Source organism: Equus caballus, chromosome 20 (assembly GCF_041296265.1).
Source record: "Equus caballus isolate H_3958 breed thoroughbred chromosome 20, TB-T2T, whole genome shotgun sequence".
NCBI lineage: Eukaryota > Metazoa > Chordata > Mammalia > Perissodactyla > Equidae > Equus > Equus caballus.
In genome coordinates, this window is record NC_091703.1 from 25,064,227 (window position 1) to 25,080,187 (window position 15,961).

The 15,961-nt window shown below is 40.5% G+C and overlaps 1 protein-coding gene across 25 annotated transcripts in view; it reads left to right on the forward strand.

Moving 5' to 3' along the window:
* The window catches only part of CARMIL1 (capping protein regulator and myosin 1 linker 1), a 312,491-nt gene extending 298,915 nt beyond the window's left edge, over positions 1-13,576 (forward strand). For 8 of the 25 annotated variants that reach the window (XM_003363747.5, XM_001915814.6, XM_070244979.1 and 5 more), the window contains 2 exons: positions 3,166-3,306; positions 12,528-13,576. In XM_003363747.5, coding sequence (XP_003363795.1) covers positions 3,166-3,306; positions 12,528-12,664 — 278 coding nt within the window. In that variant the 3' untranslated portion in view covers positions 12,665-13,576. Of the gene's footprint in view, positions 1-3,165; positions 3,307-5,749; positions 5,775-6,110; positions 6,261-12,527 lie in introns of those variants that run through there. The other 17 variants (XM_005603607.4, XM_070244962.1, XM_070244970.1 and 14 more) reach the window with 4 other exon arrangements.
* The last annotated feature ends 2,385 nt before the right edge of the window (positions 13,577-15,961 follow it).

Sequence of the window (15,961 nt, forward strand, 5' to 3'; positions counted from 1 at the left end):
GGGCCACAAAGAGGGAAAGCATAAGCTTTGTTTTTCTCCTATATTCTGTGAAATATTTAGGGTTTAGAACAAGGCTTGGCAAACTGTGGGCCTGTTTTTGTAAAAAAAAAAAAAAAAAAAAAAAAAGTGATGCTGGCACACAACCACACCGTTTATGTACATATTGCCTCTGGCTGCTTTTGCATTAAAATGGCAGAGTTGAGTAGTTGTGAAGGAGGCCATTTGGCCCGCAAAGCCTAAAATATTTACTACTTGGCCCTTTTCAGGAAAAGTTCGCTGACTCTAGGTTTAGAAAATCTAACGTTAGAAGAAATTTTAATATATTGGAAATGGATTAGGCTCTGCCATATTCTCTTCTGTAACTGCCTCTTTTCCCTAGCAGGTCTTTCTTTTTTCCAATGTTCTAAGAATTTTCAAACATACAAAAGTAGAATGGATAATGCAATGAACCTCTTATCACCTCTTCACTTTAATCCCCCACAAGAATTAGGCAAACAAGGATAGAGATAGATAGGCGGCTTATGCTCATCATCATCATGGTGCTAATCTTGATTGAACGCTTAACTCTGTGCCAGGCAGTGTTCTGAGTGCTTTCAGTTGATGAATCCTAATGTCCTCACCACAGCTCCATCTAACAGATGCAGAAGGGGAGGCACAGAGGCACCAGGTTTGCTCAGTCACACAGCTAGTGAGTAGCAGCCAGATTCTAGGACTCCAGCACCTGTGGTGGTGACCACTCTTCTAGTGGGCCTCATCCCCTGTGGACATGCGTATTAGAAAGTAAGATACAGGGGCCGGCCAGGTGGTGCAGCAGTTAAGTTCACACATTCTGCTTCTTGGCGGCCCGGGGTTTGCTGGTTCAGATCCCGGGTGCGGACATGGCACTGCTTGTCAAAAGCCATGCTGTGGTAGGCGTCCCACGTATAAGTAGAGGAAGATGGGCACGGATGTTAGCTCAGGGCCAGTCTTCCTCAGTAAAATGAGGAGGATTGGCAGTAGTTAGCTCAGGGCTAATCTTCCTCAAAAAAAAAAAAAGTAAGATACACAGCTCATCATGGTCATTCATCAGTATGCAGATGATTTGGGTGCAATGAAAAAAAATGGCAGCATCCCATGTGCCTAAACTTATTCCACTTGTGGATCTTTCTCATTTTCTCTCCAACATTTCTTTCATTCAACAAGCAGGCAGCCTGGTTAATACCGTCTAGTCTTCACAGCCCATTGATCCCTCAAGAAACCTAGTGCAGTCTCCAAAGAGAAGCCACAAAGAAAGGGACACACTGGGGTCACCTCAAGCAAATCACTTAGGACTTCCTAATTCTACTCAAACCTTTTTACCCACCAAAGTTCTTTATGATGGAGAACACAAAAAATCTCTTGGTGCACACAAAGTAGCTTCACAGTGGAAAGAGTGGGGAGAATCAAGGCCAAAAAAATAGTTTTAAAAATTAAAAAAAAAAGATGACTGCTCAAAAGCAGGCTGGCATGACACAGGGAAAGGACATCTTAGGAAGATAAGAAAGAGGAAGCAGAGAAATTCAAGTAAAAGCAAGTAGTTTGAATGGGTTGGAACCTATTCTCATAGTCTTAATGAACTGGCCTTTGGGGTCTGTATTGGTTGACAGGATGGGCATGAGGAATTATCAAAGAATAAGCAATATAAAAAGCTAGGGAAACTACTTGGCTTTAGATCAGAGGTCAGTGAAGGTCAGACAGTAAATATTTAAGATTTTGCAGGCCATACAGTTTCTGTTACAACTACTCAATGGCTAGGTGTGTTTATAATCTGAAGTAAGGAAACAGCTCTTTTAAATGAATCTAATCTAGTTTGTAGAGTATTTTGGCTCTCAAGTTGCTAATGCTGAATATAAAACTAACTGGATTCCCAATATTCTGTTGCTAGAAGTTTTTATTTTAGTTTATTTGGTAAATATATTCCATTATTTTTTAGTACGGTCGTGTGCTGCATAATGACGTTTCAGTCAACGACAGAACGCATATATGACAGTTGGTCCCATAAGTTTAGTACCAGATAGCCTAGGTGTGTAAAGGCTATACCAGCTAGGTGTGTGTAAGTACACTCTATGATGTTCGCACAACGACGAAATCGCCTGACGACGCATTTCTCAGAATGTATCCCTGTCGTTAAACGATGCATGACTATACTTAGTATATTGAGAATTATGTTAACAAATTAATGCTTTTCTAGAGCTTGAGAATTCGGCAGGCATCTTCAAATACACTGTCTCATTTCCTCTCCGCGGTTCTGGGAGATTGTCAAAGTAGGGAGTGTTATTTTCACAGTGTCTTGTCGCATTCCTGCTCATCTAGTGAAGCGTGTAGAAGACTTGGATTGGAAGTACAGGCTGAAGAGAACCTGGGTGAAGGTTGTCTCCTATGCGCGTGCGCACAGACACACACGCACACGCCCGCACACACACGCACGCGCACAGACACACACGCACACACGTGCCAAGTGGAGAATCACCTTGCTGGTAATAGAGCAGAGAAAGGAACACAATTCAGTTAACCTTTCCAATTAGAGTGAAACGTCACAGCCTTTAGAATTAAGAGACTGGAGTTCTAGTCCTAGCTATTTTGCCATCCTTTTAGTTTACCTAGTCATTTAATCTCTTCATTTGGACAGGGGTCGCCAGAGTTCTTCCTAGTTCTAAAAGTCCGTGATCCTAAGTTAATCTTACTGATGTCACTATGTGTATGTCAGTACGTGCACTGACATTCCTGCACGCACATTGTATGTATGTATACGTATAGTGACCACTTTACTGGGTTTGACAACAGGTAAAGGCAGTGGATTATAAATATTATCTATTTTAAGAAAATCAAACAGCCTTTTTGTTTGAGGCAGAAGGAACATTTAGTTCACTTATAGTCTAATTTTCAAATATCGGCTTATTTAAATTCTGTGTCTGCAAGGTGGATTCACATCTGCAGATTATAACCTTTCACAAGTTTTCATTGTTTTTCTCTCTATTGTTTGTGGATATTACTTCACTGACCAGAAACGTAAAACTAGTTTTGGGCAGAAAAATCCTATGTGCTTGTTAAAAATTATTAGTCCTCTGTATTTAAAGATTGATCCAGCTTCTGTTTTAGAAGTCCAGTTTGTGGGGCAGTCTGATTCCTGTGTTTGTGTCTCCACAGAGGACGTCCCAGACTCTCCATCTGGCACCACATCCCCTAAAGTTGCTCTTCTTCCGCCTGTCCTGAAAAAAGTCCCTTCGGACAAGGAGAGAGATGGCCAGAGTAGCCCCCAGCCCAGTCCCAGGACGTTTTCTCAGGAAGGTAAGAAGTTTTTTCTCTGGGTTAGCTCTCCCCACAGAGAGACATTTCAAGAAAAAGGAAATAATCCTGGACTTAACTAAGATCTCAGAGTTTGTTCGAGTCAGCATCTGTTGGGTTAAATTTCAGAACCAGAGCAGTTGCTTAGTTCAGAAACTTAATTCAACATTATCGATGCCATTAGATCTTAATGAAGGAGCATATACCAAGAATGAAAAATGTAACTGAGACACCAGTCTAAAGGGCTAAGTTCTCTGTAATAGTAATCGCTGGATGCTCCGGAAATGGCTCTCAGCATGTTAGGAGTGCTTTAAACATTATTTTGTGACTCATTTGGTGCTACCTGTAGGTTTCTAGGTTCCATTATTTCCAAGAAAAGCTTCCCCTGGTTGTAAATTACCGTTGCTATGGTTCAGGAGCAGCCCACAAGGCCTGAGGGACCTTGTGACTCATTGTGCTTGCTCAGTCCTGAGGTCAGACGTTCCTCATTCTCAGAAATGTGGCACCATCTGGGACACCCTCGGTGTCCCACCAGTTTGCTGCTCCTAATTTGCTGGGGTGGGAGCTGAGCAAGACAATCCTGGGACTTGTGTGCCGTCTCCTAGATCAGATCAAGAGTTGTTATCAGTGGAGGTGAGGTGTGTTTGGGGTGGCTTCAGCACCCCATTTCTTTCACCCACCTCCCTCATTCTGTTAAATGCACAATTAACTTTTGGGTTCTGTCCTTTATAAAGTGTAATGTAATTACTGTCTCTAAGCCCGACCTCTAAAGAAATTCTAGAGCCATGCAATTCATCACCCATGTCCAGATGGCTCTCATTGTTTTGTTTTAGATTTGTTTGATGCTTTAGAGTTCTTTGACCTCTCTGGCTCTGACATCTTCCTACACTGGCCTATTTTCTTTTATTGGTGGTAGTCTTGGGTTGAAGTTAATACAAAGTGTTTCTGAGTACTGTCTTTTTGATTTGGGAGCTTAATAAAAAAAAATAACTCTATCTGCTTTCTCATCTCTATTCTGCAGATTTAGTTGGTGGGTACAAGCTTCACTCACCTGTTTGCTATAAATAAAAGAAGGTGGGGTTTTGACCAAAGCTGGTAAACTACTCTCTCAAACAGAGAAACTAAAGCCATGAAAGGTGGTTGACTCCTATTGTCATTTCACCTGTGGTGAATAACTACAGAGTTTGAGGGGCCAGCCCGGTGGCGCAACAGTTAAGTTCGCACATTCCGCTTCTCAGCGGCCCGGGGTTCGCCAGTTCGGATCCCAGGTGCGGACATGGCACCGCTTGGCAAAAGCCATGCTGTGGTAGGTGTCCCATATATAAAGTAAAGGAAGATGGACACAGATGTTAGCTCAGGGCCAGTCTTCCTCAGCAAAAAAGAGGAGGATTGGCAGTAGTTAGCTCAGGGCTAATCTTCCTCAAAAAAATATATAAATAAATAAATACAGAGTTTGATATTATAGCCCCAGCCTTTGGACGTCTTGGTGTAGAAAGAAGAACCTTTGGTTGTGCTGGATCAGTGGCTTGAGTCAGCAAGTGTCCCTGGCAGCCCTGCTCGAACCACACAGCCCCTCCCTGATTCCTACCCTCATTTCCCTTCCTCTCTGCAACTGCTGATTTTGTGTCTTTACTTATAAGGAAGGGTTGAAAATGCCTGAAAGAATCCTGTTGGAGAGAAATGGGGATGGGGAATGGGGTGGTAATGGTACATAGGAATGCTCATCTTGTTAAAAGCAATTGAAATGTAGAAAGATTAAAAAGAAAAGGTCAGAAGGTTAAATAAAGAATAATTAACATTTTTGAAGAATGATGTTTTCTAGATGCCTATATGATTAAAACAAGGCCTGGAGTAACCCACCAGCCTCATGAGTAAGAGTGTGGCCCACGGAACCTTTGTAGTTAACAAAGTGGGTGAAATACTGGATGTCTCTAGCATGCCCTTAACCACTTTGAAAATGTCACTTGTTCTTTCCCCGGGAAGTTAGAAATGAATGAGTTACTCCTCAGACATTTTAGAACTTCAGGGGGTAGATGTTAGATCCCATTTCTCACTCCCCCCATAGCAAATATTAGGAATGGTTCATGTCTCCATCTTTCCAGGTGGAAGGTAGAAAGTATGGAATTATGGAGACCATTATTTTCCCACCTGGGATCCAGAATAAGTTAATCACAGAGATCATTCTGATGGTATCACTTGGTATTGAAATTGGACTAGAAATATACATGAGGTCTGAAATAATTTGTAAATGTCTGAGGGGGTAAGATTTTTTACTTCAGTTTATCTATCAGCTTGTCCACTTAACTGGCCCAGGAATGAGAGCCACTGGTGAGCCCTTTCTTGCTCTTCAAAAAATGTTCCTGACGTGCTCCTGTTTTCCTATTTTCTTGTACATTATTCATGCTGGTTACTTCATTTCCTTGTTCCGTGCCTCCCTTTGGACTAGCGTGCCCAACTAATTTCTGAAACAGGTAAATTGCTTTGATTCTTCTGGATTATTCCATAGTGAATGTGATTTTCGTTAATCCATCCCGGAATCAAAATGGTAACACTGGGGCCTTTTTGTTACTAACTTTTTGGGGCAGACTCAGAGCTCACCTCATTTTGCACGACATTTCCATAATGTTGGCTGTTGAATTCTGTAGATAACGATGTATCTGTTCAGGACCAACACTGTAGGTTCCTTGAATCCTAAGCGGGGTGGGTAAGCTGATATTTGATTTTTAATATTCATATTTTTTAATATTAATGTCGACACATTGATGTATCTGCTAATATAAAGGGTAAAATGAATCCCTTTTCCTCAGTAGTGCAAAGAGGAGATTATTACAAAAGACATTCAGATCATGACAGTGGCAAGCCTTCCAGTAGAGGGAAAAGATCTTCAAAACTGTACTCCACCATTGCAGAAGAGGAAGTGAATGCAATTGGGCACAGGAAGTCACAGCCAACAAATGGTTAGAGCCTTCAATTATCATCCCTCACTGACCCAAAGCTTATGAACTGGCACTAACACAAACAAACTTTAATTGAGTAACTTCTATCCCGGGACTGGGGTGATTCATACGACTGATTCTTTTCTAAATAGCAACAGGATGGTCCTTTCACTTTGGGCAAAAAGCATTGACTTAAAAATCTAAAATTAGAAATTCTTAAGAGGAGGACCAAGTTACTCTGGAGTATGGTGACTTGTCCTTTCAAATTTTTACCATCATGTAGGTTTATTTTTATCTTTGGGGTCATGTCTCCTATTCTCTTGCTTTCCCTCTTTACTTTTTTATTTGATTTAAACTGGGATCGGATCAGAAATTCTTAGAGTAACACAATTTATACCTTTAGAGAATATTGGCCTAACACCTCACCTTACAGTCCTTAAGAAAAGGATCGATAAAGAGCCAGAGACTAAATGCAGACCTGTGTCATGCACATGATCTTTCGTGGACATTTATGACCCGTTAGTAAGAAAGAAAAGTACCAATTAACTTTCTGACCTCTAGGAACAATTTATTCTATTTTACAGCAGTTACTCTATGACTTCTGTCTTCCATTTGACAAGGTAGTAAATTCTGTGATGTTCTGTTAGGTGAGGACAGTCCCAGGAGACGAAAAGGACAGATTTGAAATTGGCTTTAATCTCCAATGGGAAATTTTAGAACAATCATTGCTGATTCAGAGAGGAAATGTCTTTTCTGTGATGAAGTGCTCATCTCCCTTGTTAGTAACTTTTTATAAACACGACTTGAAAAATCTTTTAAGGGAAATCTTAGTATCATAGAAGAAAAAGAATATAAAATATTCTGATAGGCGAGGTTTCCTTAAAAGACTTCTTCCTTTGGAATGAGGCACTTTCCTTCCTGTAAAACTTTATCGGGGGTTAACATATGAGTGTATTTAGGCTCCCAGGGATTAAGCGCATGGTCCAGCATTCTACCTATAGCTCCAGGCCCTTCACTCCCCTTAACAGGGCACCCCAGATGGCAAGTCAGTGGAAGTGACCTTATTATAGGATTTATTCCAAAAGGATAAACAAGTCTCAAACTTACCACTTTATTATTGATAGTAAACCTCTGTGACCCACCTAGTAGCTTAAGAGCCCAATGAATTATGATCCTCAAGTGGGAACTATTGTCTTTGAGGACTTTTCTTGACATAGATTTAAAAACAAAAACAATAACAAAAAGCATCTACCGGCTCAACAACATTTGGAGTCAGCCTTTTTGGCCAATATGGTTGGATGAGCCATATGCTCCAACTTGTCTGCTGGTCCAGCCCACACTAGCTAGATGATGGGGTGGAGTTAAGGACATGACCCACAGCATAAAGCGAAGTCTATAGGTCACGTAGGGACAGAACATTCTCTTTAGGCCAAGTAGCCCCTGCCCTGGAGAAAACTGACTTGGTCCTTCACTTTTAAAGGATTTCCTGTGTGGTAGACTTGTTTATAGATACATGGTTACAATAACTCTTTTCTCTACAAGAGATTTTCTCTGTGGTTTTCAAGAAAATCTATTATCTTCAAGTCATAGAAAAATTACATAAATGAACAGCTAAGACATTTTCTGAAGAGATGTGGGGGTGGGTTTTTTTTTTGAGTATATTAAATCAGAATCTCTGTCTTTATATTGCCTCTTTTGATAAGAACATCCAAGGTTACATAGATGTTTCTAGATTTTAGAAATTTACATTTGAACTACTCTGTCAGTTGACTTGTATCACTTGATTACTAACAAAGCACTGTTGATGCGATACAATGTTCTTTCTTCAAGAGGCCACTAAAAGCACTATATACAGCACACAAAGAGACCACCCCCCAGTACCACACTCATCATCCAGTAAGGCTTTGAATTAAAATGAAAAGAGGATGAAGACAGAGATAAGCCAAATCATAGGAAGGCAAGAAATTCTGCATCTGTCTCAGATTTTTCCATGACCCCTTTGGCTTAAAATTCTCACTGTGATGGGCTGCAGCAAATTTTGATGGAATTAAATAGGACCATCTTGTATTTGCTTTTCTGCCTTGATTTCTTGAAATACTGACAGGAGCCAAAAAAGTAATTTTTACAGGAGCTTCAATTAAAGTGGTTTTATATATAATATTTTAATTTTGTTTTGTTAGTGCCGATTCCTAGCACTTGCCTGTCTTCAGCTGTGAGAACTACATAGCAGTCTGCTTTCTGAATAGCTCCTGGTTAACAAATAGCATTTAGCAGAGCAATTCTAGTGAACTGTGGTATGCACTTTCCTTTAAGTCTTTCAAGAGCAGCTTTGTTTATGCTGAAACAACTTTCTTATTCTCCTAAATCCTGTATCTGTGAAACAAACAGAGGCTATTGTTCTCAAAGCATGCTGCATATTTTTATCATGATTATTATGTTTTAATTGTGTGACTATTTTAATATTGATTTGACAGATAAGATGCTTGCTTTCTTTTCCTAGAAATATTTGTAACTACGTCTTTTGAATTTCATATAATTTCCTCTCTATATTTAACTATAATCTCTGATGTTTTCATTCTAGCGTGTCCTATTTTCTTAAAGAAAATAGTTGGTTTTGGCTTTGTATGCATTCTAATGTATCCTGCTTGTACAGGCCATCTTATTCTGAGATTCCTTTTATATATGACTTGGTTCTTCCATAATCCAAGCTATAGCCAACACATATTTGGCTGTGGCTTATAGTGTATAAGCCAGTGCTCTCTTCCACTTTTTTCACCAGATCTGGGTTCCACTACCCCTATATGAGTTCTTCAAAAGAAATTTAACAGTTGGTTGGCTTTTTTGGCTCTTGCAGGAAAGTATAAAAAATGAGGGTCGACTACTGAATATTATTTTAAGGTCATCATAATGTTTTCCTCCTGGGAAACATGGATGTCAGCAGAGCTGAAAATGGAGAAAAGCTCAAATTTTCATATGAATTTCTAATTCTGAGTCTATATGCGTGCTTCAGAAGCTTTAAAATTAGCATATATATTTGCATATATATATATATATGCGAAGTCAAATCATCTGCAAGAATGACAGATTTCGAGTTTGAGCCTCTCTGCACCAATTATTGCCCTGTAGACGGGATGTGAATATACATGGAGTTTTTGTGTTGAATTAATTACCTGTTCACTTACTCAAGTATCTTTTATAATTTTTATGGTATGTGGAGTGGTAATAGATGTATAGAGACGCTCCAGCACTTTAACTGTGTGAATACTTGCACTGAAGGAATGTAGGAAAACAATCTGAATTTTTTTTTTCCCCTGTATAAAGTCAGGTATTAAATCAGAGTGCCTAGGAGAATGTTCCTCTGAATTAGTAAAAAGTGTGAATTTTATAAATATTTTAAAATAATTTCTGGCGTTTTTAAGTTTCAAGCAGACATAATCTTATTTAGACTATCCATTAATCTGAGCCTGACCAAAGCTACTTCAATATAATTGGAATTAGCATCCTAATGATATGCAATCAAATAGATGCTGCCTAAGGGCTGAAAAACAAGCTTGGCGAAGCACATTTCCCCTACAAAGTTGTTTGGACTTGTGACCTGGGCTAATAAGAAGGCAGGAGGCTGGAGACCGAGCGCTTTGGCTTCCAAACTCAGCCACTTTAGTTGTCTGGCTTCAGTTGCTTGATCTCGCTATGCCTCAGTTTTCTGTCCGTGAATGGTGCCTCCTGACAATACTAAGGAAATGTCAGCCTGGTACTAGTCTCACCATCACATTCACATTCACAATTGGCAGAGTTTAGTTAACGAAAGTGAACATTTTTAGAATGAATTTTTAAATAGTGTTGCTACTCTAGTGAACTGCTTTGACAGGTCTCTAGAAAGAACATATCATTATTCCTCTCAGTGACTGTGTTGGACAAATTCAAATTTTTGCATTCATGACTGGTAACAGGTCTATGTCACCAACCCAGAAACCAGCCTGTTAACTTGTTAGTGTTTGCTGAATCCTCCCAACTGCCCTTCTTCAGCTCGCTCCCTCCCCGCCCCCCAGCCCTGGAGGACTCAAAAGCCAGTGTCACTTGGATGGAGACTGGAGGACGGTGTACTTTTTGCAGGAAGATTTCTTATATTGGATTCCTCTGAATTTCAGTTAGCTCTGCTACAATGACCCTGGACCAGGGTTATCTCGGTTTTTATCCATGACATAAACATTTTGATGGCATGAATTTCTTCATTTTTAGAGAGGACTCTGATGTCATATCATATAACATGAGTTAGACCTGGGATTTTGAGGAAGCTAAAAGACTAGGAAGGATGAAATGCTTTTTTAATCTAAGAATTTAAGCAAATATGTTTGCTCTGAAGGCAAATGAGCAATGTGTGACCATATTTGTTTCTTCCTTTGAACCTGTCGAGTTGGAAATTTATTTTGAGTCACTTGACGTAGAGGAACACTTATTTTGGTTTTAAAATGGAATGAATAAAATTTTCTAGCAGATTTTACTAGTGAGGCTCTATTTTGAGGTTAGATTATTGCAAAGTGTCTTCAAGATAAAAATATTATAAATCTTCTTGACTTCCTCCTGTTTATAGTACATATAGAAATTGAGAACTTAAAGGCCTCTTTGTGTATTACTATCAAATTGGTTTTATGATATAGGGAAAACTATTTATAGAAAATTATTTACCTTTTTCCCAAAGCCTGGCTTGTTAACAACTTTCAAAGGACCAATCAAACAAGTACATTTAATTTTTTTACTCAGTTCAAGCTAAAAAAATAAAAATCAATTATAATATTTATTCATTGCTTTTCTCCTCTATCTGAGACTTTACTCACAGCTGTTGGGTAAAAAGTCAAAATTTAAAAAAATAACATACTTTTTTGATAAGATTTAAAAGGTTTATCCTTTTCAGAATTTTGGGTAATTTCCGTTTAATGTAATTCACTAAAAATTTAATTTTTTATTGTCTAGAGATCAGCATCTGGCCCAGACAACCAAATGGCAAGAGAAGTACTTTATTATGTTTGCATTTTGACTACTAGGCTTCATGAGCTTTCACTTCCTGAAATGTTAGTGGATTAAACATTTGAATAACTAGTTCCTGGCAAGATGAGTTTTTTAGCATAATGCTAAAATCAAAATGATTAGAAGCATAAATGAATCCTATTGTTTTTCCAGGACTGTGCTCCTGGTTGGATCATTTGAACTTCTGAGTGATGAGGAAGCTGCACGTCTTTTTCAAACCACACGAAGTGTGGGCGTTTGGTAGTTTTAGTGGAAGTGATGTCTGTACAATAGATGTTGTGAGTAATATTTAATAACCTTTAGTAGCCGTGCTGGAGAATGACATCTGAACCCTTTCCCAAGGTATAGTAGCAGTGAAGCCATGATCTAGTTGGAAAGAACATGGGCTTTAGAGAGAGAGATCTAGTTTCTGGTCTTGGAATTCTGCAATCCTGATTCCAAGAGTCAAAACCTTCCTTACAGGGTAGTTGTGAGGAACAGCAATAATAAAATCGAGAGTGCCTGACATGGCCCATCTCAATGGCTAGTTCCAGCAATTGTTCTCCCATCCTTGCCTTGTAAAGTCTCAGTGGATCCTTCAATATTTATATGTAATCTGAACAGGCAACAATAACGGCAATTCTTCTGCCTAGTGGCTGGTTCCAAAAGGATTGAATATGCTGTGGGCAGTACTAATTCATTTTCACAGACTTTTAAACTATTCATTTCCTAAAGAGTGAAACTGACTTTTTTTGTGACACAGAAAGGTCTGACAGAGATCTGCTGGGGCCTTTCCTTATATCCTGTCCCAAAAGCAGAGAGGGTCAACCCTGAATGGTCTGCAGAAGGCATCGAATGGAACATCTGTCCAGCAGTGCCTCCTCAAGGCTGTGTTTGCCCTGTTCTTTCTGCTGCAGAAGGGGGCCGCTATGACTGAGGAGGTCGCCTGGCACAGAGCAGCTTCAGAGCTCTCCTCCTTCCTAGCATCTCCCTTCACTTCCTCTCAATCCTCAGCTTCTGGGGTCCTCCCCCTCAGATTCTCAGCCACATCTATGAGAAGTTTACCCTCTCATAGACTGGGTTCTTTATGTTTTCTTGTATTAATTTGTTTCTGTTTTTGTTGGTTTGTAATTTCTGTCTAGAGTCTCTAAACATAATTAAGTTGTTTCTGAGAGAGTTTACCCTGAACCCTCCCATTCTTAAAGGCCCCTGCATCTCACCCCATCATTGGTCAGGCCATGGGTATTACCTATTTGATAATGACTTCTTCCCTTTCTGTTTCAGCTTCAAGGAGAAGCTGGGGCCAGCAGGCCCAGGAGAATCCAGAACAGAAGCAATGGTCCTCCAGTAAAGATGGCCGTCAAGGCAGCAAATCTAGTGACTCCGGGGAAGAAGCAGAAAAAGAGTTTATTTTTGTGTGAAGGTCATCCGTGCTGAAGTCTTCTTGTGCAGGGTGCTTTTGTTAGCCATCAGAGAGGAACCAAGGGCAACACTTCTTCCTACTTGCTAGGCGCTCTTCTCTTGGTGCTTTTCTCTTTTCCTTTTTCCTTTGCTTTTTTTTGGAAAACAGAAACAGATCCATTTCTTGGTAATCAAAGCACATTTGTTTGGTCTTCTCCCAACCCTTGCCATTTGATTTCTAAGCATTCCTTCATATGCCTTCCACAAATGCCAGCAATTATCCCCTGGGCCCTACTTGAATTTCTCTGAGGCAGCTACAGTTTGCCCTGCAAGATGAGTTTTTGGAGAAAAAGTTAACTGGACACACACACAAGTAACGCCATCCAGCTGACTGGGGTACTGCTGCATGTACCTGTGTCAAGTCTGCACTCGACTCCATAGAGCGATTTATTCTTGAGGTATGCAATTGCACATTATAATTATATTAACAGAGCACACTAATAAATAATTTGTATAAATTATATATATTAGATCTTGGGTATGGTTTTTACATTCTCCCATGGGGAACTTCTTCCTTCCTGATGTGGAATTGTAAATTTAAACTTGGTCGGTGACCTTTGCAATACCATCAACAAGCACAGTGAAGAACAAAGTGAAAGAGGCCCACGGCTGGTTCTACCAGGTGCCCAGATTAATGTATATAGTTGATTGGAATGAGGTTTTATGAATATTCGTGTTTTTTTGAAGGCCTTTAATTTCTGTCTACATATTAGCTTTTAACGTGTGATTTTAAGAGAGAAAGCTTTGACACCTGTAAAAAATCAAAATACTACTCTTTTTAAGACATTTCACGAATATTCACTTACATTACAGGCTGAAGCTATTTTATTCATATGTATATTTATACCAATAAAATGATTTTACAAGCGGAATTTTGACCTTCTCCAGTTACTTTTTCTAGTTAGGATTGGCTTGTGGTAATGAACTTTCTTTGGTTTCCAGAATCCAAAATAATCACGGTTCCCAGATAATCAAACCTGTTACATTCAAAATAAATGTAATTTGCTAATTCCATTACCTTTGGGAAGAAGATGAATTTTATCAAAAGGTTATCATATTATGAGTTTGATCCAGCTCTCATTACCTCAAATCAGGGGTCATTTAAGGGATGCAAGCGTGAACTATGAAGTGTGATTTGAAGAGTCGCAAGCAGTGTGGTTGTCTGTTGGAAAAAAGAATCATAGAAGGTGGGGCTTGTGTGACATGACTGTTTTCCTCATTATTCCCCCCACCCCAACCCCCACACACATTCGGGTGCCTGGCATAGACTGAATGCTGGTGAATATAAACTGAATGGTTTGCTGCCATTGCATGAGATTCTATGAGGGTGTACAGATACAGGATTGTTTTCTCCAAATGTAGGTCTGCTGTCATCAATGCTGATGGGAACAGACACCTCTAATGGCTGTCAAAGTAGAAGATGGCAAAGATGGGCATCAATGAGCAAACGGGCTGTGGGGAGGCAGATACATAAACCAACTAAGTAGACTACAGTGTGATCGAGCCCACATTTGTAATAAACAGTGCTGTGGAAAGGGGGATTAGTTCTGTCTCTGATGCTCAGGAAGCCACAGAGGAGGTGACATTTGTGCAAGGCCTTGAAGTAACACCTGCATAAGTACAGAGACTTTGTCTGATTCCTAATTATACCCCTCAAATGTTTGGTATGACTCATATTAGACCATAGGGAGTGGTAGGGAGATACAGAAAGTGCTCCATCTAAGGGCAATCAAGTTCACATTCAGTTAGAATTCTTTGTGGTAAGAACCACACCTGAAACCTCTCCCTGGATTTCAGGATAGGAGCTGTTCTTGAGAGAAGGGAGAAGGCCACATAGTGAATAGCCTTGGTGCTTTATTAAGGAGTGGAACTTGACTGTCTACAGTAAGAGCCATTGCATATTTTTAAGCAATAATGTAAAGAACTAGGGCATATACAGAGAAACACTATGGACTGGAGGCAAGTTTCCAGTGGAGTGGCCAGCAAGAATCCGTAAGTTTCCCCTCATTGTGATGATCAGGAGGTGCCCACCCAGGCATCCCTTCAAGACAGCATGCTGTGGGGAGCATGGTCGGTTGACAGCCTCCAGCTGCTGTACACTGAGACCTGCTGCTGTGGTCATACTGAGGCCATGCGACCCCCACTCCTCCAGCTGCTCACAGGCAACCACTGAGAGTGGCTGGGCCCCTAGAGCTGGGCCATTCCTGCCCAACACAGGGCTTCTCTACTGGGCAGTCTTTGCTCTAGGACCTTCCGTTGGCCTGACGAGACTTTCTCAGAACTGCACTGAAGTTCTTCCTACCCAAGTCTGCTCTCCTCTCTCCTTTCACAGGTGATCAGCCAACATCATGGTCTGAGGGTGCTCCCTGCCTTCTCCCTACGCTTATCCTTCACAGACGTTTCCCCCAATTAATCTTCTGCATTCTAATCTCCTCTTCACGTCTGCTTCTTGGAGAACCTGAACTGATGCACTCACTCATATCTTGTCACCACCAATCAAGTTCAAGATCATGGATGTGTATCTGCTGAGCTGAGGGCTAGTGGATTTCTCCAAAAGTATATGGGCTTTCGTGTTTGTTTTGTAAATGTATTAGATAGAATTTGTGTCTTAGTCCGTTCTGGCTGCTATAACGAAAGTGTCATAGACTGAGTAGCTTAAACCACAAACATTTGCTTCCCACAGTTCTGGAGGCTGGGAAGTCCAAGATCAAGCCCTTGGCAGATTTGGTGTCTGGTGAGGTCTTCCTTCATTCATAAAAGGCTATCTTTTTGCTATGTCCTCACATGGTGGAAGGGACAAGGGAGGTCTCTGGGGTCTCTTTTATAAGGGTACTAATCCCATTTGTGAGGGCTCCACCCTCATGACCTAATCACCTACTAAAAGGCCCCACCTCCAGATACCATCACATTGGGAGTTAGGGCTTTAATATATGAAGTGGGGGGCAGGGGATACAAACAGTCCATAGCAATTTATAACATTTATTTATTCTTTTTTTGAGGAAGAGTAGCCCTGAGCTAACATCTGCCACCAATCCTCCTCTTTTTTTTTTTCCCCCTGAGGAAGATTGGCCGTATGCTAACATCTGTGCCCATCTTCCTCCACTTTATATGTGGGATGCCTGCCACAGCATGGCTTGACAAGTGGTGGATGGGTCCATACCCGGGATCCAAACCAGGAAAGCCTGGGCTGCCAGAGCAGAGCACATGAACTTAACCACTGGGCCAGCCCTGATAACATTTGTAAATTTATAATTTTT